Here is a 6,358-nt window from a genome sequence, read left to right on the forward strand (position 1 = left end):
CATTTAAAAAAAAATCTAATTTTTTCTTTTCTTTTATTTTCTTTTCCTTCTTTTCTTTCCTTTTCTTTTTTTTTTTTCTCCATTTTGCTCCGACAATCACTGAGCCTCAATGATAACCAATGACTGGCCACAGGTGAGGGCTAGTGGGGTCAACTTCGTCAGCTTTCACTAGGGATGACCTCATCAGCCACTATTGAGGCGAGACCTCATCGGATATGGCAAGAGTTGAGCCTCGCCTTCCCTAGTGGCTAGGCGAGGCTCAACCTCGCCGGATGTTGCAAGAGCAACCGTTGCCCAAGGCTAGCAACCTCTGTCGGCCTTGGTTGAGGCTCAATGATGGCTAATGGAGGGAATATGAGAAAAAAGAAAAAGGAAAAAAAGAAAAAAAAAAAACTGAAAATTAAAAAGATTTGCAAAAAGTATCAACATCAGTCTTGGCTGTGTCAGACTACAACGTTAGCAATTTCTGACCAAAGTTAGTTAGAATAACTAGATTGGCAAATTGTCAAAAGTTGAGGACTCAATTAATACAATTGAAATGTTTATGATTAAATTGGTATAAGTGCAATAAGTCTAAATATTTTGTTGGTCATTTCCCTAAAATTCTAGGTATCAAACCAGCCTCGAGTTTGACAATACTAATAGAAGACTAGAGCCGTAAGCTAATTTGGTTGAGTAATTATGTTTGTCTGGGTGTGATGTACTTTGGCAAACGTCCTCGTGCATATGATTACTTTGTTAACCTATCCTCTGCAACCTATATCAATCGGGAAAAATTAGATTTTATGCACTAAATAAGTGTCAAGCTTGCTAATTTTGAAGGTATTCCCCGCTGGCCGAAAGCCATGGAGCATAGATTCAACTTCATTAAAATAACACGTCAACTTAGAGTTAGAGTAATGTTAATCTCAATCACCACGTTAAGATTACTACTCCCTTTCATTTTATAGTCGCCACCGAATATATCTCCAACAGAAGTGTTTTCCCTTCTTTTTGCCAAGTTGCGACGATGTTTGTATAGTTGCAACAGCTTTCTCGCCAAGAACTCGATGGACAGATTAATGAACAAATCCCCAGCAGTCATGCAAACGTTGACACCAAAACCCAGCAGTTTTTCAAACAAACGATCACACTAAATGCTTAGAGCTATCTCAGAAACATTAGCTCAATCCTCACTGATCAAACGGAGACAACAATATCACCTCAACAACCCTGCTATTCTAACATCTATGAGATGGTAGTGTTATAAAGAAACAGATTAAGAGTGCCTGATAATGAATCGAAGTCAAACTCAGCGTCGGCAATGAGCTTTGCACATATACCTACAGTCATATAAGCAAGGTCCACCACAGTGGAGAGGGCAATCCAATCTCATTCCTTTGCACCTTCCTTTAACCATGCACTGAGCAAACTCGCCCATCACGTACTCTTCCTTGTCATGCATCCATTTCCGGTGACTTCTGTGTCTGCTCGATTTCGGCTGCCTGCTGCAACCCCACTTCCACCAACTGCCACCACCACCTCCTCCTCCCCAACCCCATCCAGTGCCTCCACCACCACCACCTCCGCCGCCCCCGCCACCACCGGCCCCATATCCCCACGAGAAACCTCCTCCACCACCGCCACCACCTCCTCCTCCACCCCCCCCACCAGTGCCACCTCGGTAATATACTGAGTCCCCATTTTTTACCACTCCTTCATTGTATGTCTTGTTATGATCTACTTGCCCACGGCCCAAAGAGAGTTGAGTGATTGCTGAAGAAGTGGCGTTTTGTGCTGCTTCATCAGATGCCGTGATGTGAATGATAGCAATGGCAAGAAAAAATAGCAGAGAGCAGGACATTTTGGCAAGGGTCAACATCCTTTTTGGTGAGTCCAATTGTGCAGATCCACTGGACATGCATATTCCTAGTTGACATATATAAGGACTACAGGGAAAATGGTGACAGCTAGATTACCCCCAACCGTATCCCAGATCTCTAAGAAAGCACGAGTGCGAGAGAGGGAGGTAACTTATGGTGCACTTTTGTCCCCACCTGCCATTACAGTGACCAGCGCACGCTTCAAGGTACATAGATGCTATGCATATTTTACAGTTACACCAATTTAAGGAGTATGATTGGTGCCAATAGCCACCACCATATTGGGGTTACATAAAATATCCTTTTAATCACAGTTATGTGCCCATGCCATCATACTACCAACCTATCTTCAGTAAACAAACTAGACAACAACCAATATGTTATGTTAACTACAAAGTATATAATTCCCAGCGTGTAGCTCGACGTATTGAATGAGAAGCTAGTGACAGGACACGTGACTCTGAAGACATGTATTATAGTTATCAGAAAGAAAGCTAGACCAGGGACCACTGATAATCATTTTCCAACAATATGAGTACAGTAAACTTGAAGAAGAAGCCAACCAATCAAATGACAAGAAGATCAAACATTAGATCGAGCCTATGGAGAGATATATGCACCTTTTACTCCTACATCGTCCCCCCTCTAAGACGCATTAAAATGCAATTATTAATAGAAAAAGCTATTTTTAGAGCGATTAAGATCCCCAAGGAAAGATCCGATTGTAGAAGTGCTCGCCTTTTCCAGCAACAGAAATTATAGCGGAGAAACCAATAACTTGGACGATTCTTTATTAGATTTGCATTACCGCCAACTTGATAAACATGACCACTTTTAATATAACGAAAAGTATAATCACCATCTTTAAACTTTTGACTCCTTGATGAAGAAGCTGAAAAGTCTTTATCTCCCCTCTCTCCTGTGTCCATCATATTCTTCAACTTTCAGTCATGGGAGAGGGTTTGAATTTGTTTCACCCTCTCCTCCATCTGTTGTTGATTTTATTTTTCTTATTATTATTTTTCTTTTTTCTTCTTACCTAATCTAAATATGTGAGTTCTCTTTTCTCTATCTAATTCTAGAATTGAGAGTTTGAACTTTCCTAATCTAGTTCTAGACCTAGGAGTTCTTCTCTCCCAATTTAGATAGGCGAGTCTAATAATATTTCAGGGAATTCAATATTCCCATGCTCTGTCCAGGTACACAGTATTCCACCTCCAATTTAGATTAGGTGAGTCTAATAATGTTTTAGGTGTAGTATTCTAGGTACATTTTTGTTTCGCACCATACCTAAAGTAAAATTTTTAACTTCGCATAAAGAATTCAATGCCTCACGCGGTAATCTATGTGAAAATTGTGGAGTACGGTTTTTCGTCTAGTCAGCAAGATTAATACAAATATAAAAAGAAGAAAAAAAATACGGATCAGGCAACATTACGTGAGACCCTCGTCAACAAAAAGCGTTGAAAAATTTATGTAAAGAAAAGAGCAAAATCTTACAAGTCTGGGATCATCATCGTCTACAGCTAAATAAATAGCAAATTCAACAAATTCAAAGTTCAATAGAGTACCAGCTACCTGCTAGAGGGAGTTCAACTCCAACCAATATTGCCACAAAACGGCCACATCAACCGTAAATATCCGACGGTTGAGGATAGCCCGACAGGGGCGACCTGAGAACACATCCGGCACGATGCCAAGTTGCAGCACATCAGAAGTCGATGAACATGCTCGATGTGATCTCATATCGCTCCTGTGGGGCTCCTCAGCCAAATTATGCACTCAAAATTCCATGGCACCGCGGTTTTTCATCTGTGTATCCTTTGGACTTTAAATAGGATGGAGATGGAGCTGACGATCTAGTACTACACCAAAATGTACTTGAAATTTGAGTACCTGCGATTCCCACGCTCCTAGTGAGCGAGCGTGGACTGTGAGTACAAGTTTGTACTTTGAACACTATTGTACTGGAAAATCATCTAGCTCTCTTATGGGAAAAATTGCACTATTGCAGTACTCTGTTGAAAATTTCTTTCTTTGTTTGAATCCCGAGTGGATTTTTCCATTTTATAAGATGTGGGTAGTGCCTCCATGAAAAATCAGAAGAAACATTGTCCAAAAGAATCCTAAATTTATTACATCTTTATTGTCAATTAAGTTCATTAATTTTGTCAAAAATTACTAACATGAATAATAATAATAATAATAATAATATCACATAAGATAACTCACACAAATGAGAACATTTTTAATATTTTTTATTTTATTTTTTTCTTTCTTCTTTATTTTGTTAGTGGCCGGCCATCAACCACAAGCGATGGCCGGGCTAGGTGGCCTTGCTTGGGCGAGGGTCGCCTTTGCTTGCCATGAGGGAGCCATAACTAAGCCTCACTAGGCCTCGTCCTCACCCAGCTAAGCCTTGCTTGTGGCGAGCGAGGGTAGTGGTCTGCCACACAAAAGGAAGAAGGAGGGAAAAGAAAAATTCTCACGGCCCAAAGAAAGAGGTCTTCTCTAGAGATACAAACCAGTAGGAGTCGCATAAGCCCCATGATCCAAGATAGTCTCAATCAGCTGAACCCTTCTATCCTACAAGACTTGTCAATATCTATTTTTGCCTTTTACCAATATATATATCCCTTTTCGCCAAAGAAACAAATTGAAGTCAATTTTCAAGAGATGACCATGAGCATCTTAGGCTCCCTTTGATAACATTTTTATTTCTCTCAATTTATATTATTTTGTTTTTTGGAATTAAAAAAAATACAAATCCGTTTAATAACGTTAATTAATATTTGTACTCTTCGAATAGAAAAGTGGCTGGGGAATAAATTTGGAACAGAAACAATAAGTAAAAAAAAGGTAGCTTTTTATTCATAGGAACAATTTCTACAAATAAGTTATTTTCACTTTTTCTTTTCTTTTTCTTTTTCTTCTTTTCTTCTTACGTGCAGGCCGCCACCCCCACTACCACCTACCGTCGGCTGACTTGCAGATTGCCAACCACCAACGATTGCGACTACCATTGCCGTCGCCCACAACTGATGACTGTCGATGGCACCACCTGCCGGTTGGCCACCATCCACCATCGATGACCGCCAACGCCGTCGTTGGCAACCAACCATTACCGCCGACCACCACAACCTGCCGTCGATGATCACCAATGATGCCGCTCACCGCCTGCCACCAACCGTTGCTGCCAACGCTGCCACTAACCAACAATCAACCTCGGCGATCGATGGCGGCTAGCGGCGGGTGATGGTCGACAGCGATGGTGGTGGTAAGGAAGAACAAGAAAAAAATTATAAAAATTCTACATTACAAAAGACTTCGTAAATCATACCAAACGCATTCATATTCTTTTTCCATTCCGAGAATAGAAATTTTGTGTAGTTACCAAACACGTTCTTTTACTGAGAAATTGTTTTGGGGAATAGAAATAGAAATATAATATTTTTGAAAAGAAATTGTTCCTTGAAATGGAAACATTACCAAATGCACCATTACATTTTCAATGGAAAACAGAGACCGTATTATCAACAAGATCAATAGATGTAATGGCTATTTTTATCAAGAAGGGAGGATTTGCGATCTTTGCGTAAGATAACACATACATAACACAATAAAAAATGATTAAACATGTTGATTCATAGAGAAGAACGTCGAAGAAGAATCTCAAAATACTGCAGTCTGCTGCAATACTTCCTAAGTATAGCAATCCTTCATTCCTCCACCTTACTTAGATAGTCTTAATACATTTAATGTAAGGAAGTTAGCAACATTGATGTCGTGCAGCTAATATCCAACGTGTTCTCCTAGTTATGCAATTCAAATTTCCTTCTGTTCACATACAGCCACTTTTCATGCTCCCCAGTTAAAACATTGTCCCAAACGGATACATGCTGCGTATGGCATGACATCAGCCATATTACAAAGTACATTATGGAAACATGATGGCAAGAGTGCTCTTCTCCGAGAGTACAAAATTCAGATAAGCCAACGCAAACGGGAAAGAATGATGAATAATGCTGGTCAACAGCAATGCTCGTTCAAAAATTCGGCTATAGCTGGCCACCACAATGGCCGCCCTCGCCAGATCTACGTGAGGGTGTGCTGCCCTCGCCAGATCTTCATGTGGGTGTCACGGCTCTTGCAAGCCCAGCCAAAAGCAAAAAGGGAAAGAAAAAAAGAAAAAAAATTCAAAATTAAAAAAAAAAATGCAAAAATGGTATACATCAATACTGCCCATACCATGTAGAACAATCAACGTCTACATCAATAATTTCCGACCAAATCTACTAATGAGACTATATTGAAAAATCGTCAAAAGATTTATAATTAAATTAGCCAATTAGAAAGTTTTGAACTAAAATGGCAAATATACAATATGTTTAAGAATTTTTAAACAATTTTCCTCTCCAAAACAAATGCTGGAAAAATGATGGGAACAATCGGAACTTTTGAAGCAACTCAGCCGGTCCTAGGCCGAGGCCCTGTTT

The 6,358-nt window shown here is 39.9% G+C and overlaps 1 protein-coding gene across 1 annotated transcript; it reads right to left on the minus strand.

Annotated features, from left to right (window-relative positions):
* Window positions 1-1,058: 1,058 nt before the first annotated feature.
* On the minus strand, window positions 1,059-1,843 carry LOC108954425 (glycine-rich RNA-binding protein 1-like). Its single transcript, XM_018860388.2, has one exon. The coding sequence runs from the start codon at window positions 1,841-1,843 to the stop codon at window positions 1,292-1,294; it is 552 nt and encodes a 183-aa protein (XP_018715933.2). The 3' UTR covers window positions 1,059-1,291.
* Window positions 1,844-6,358: the final 4,515 nt, after the last annotated feature.

This window comes from Eucalyptus grandis, chromosome 7 (assembly GCF_016545825.1).
Source record: "Eucalyptus grandis isolate ANBG69807.140 chromosome 7, ASM1654582v1, whole genome shotgun sequence".
Classification (NCBI taxonomy): Eukaryota; Viridiplantae; Streptophyta; class Magnoliopsida; order Myrtales; family Myrtaceae; genus Eucalyptus; species Eucalyptus grandis.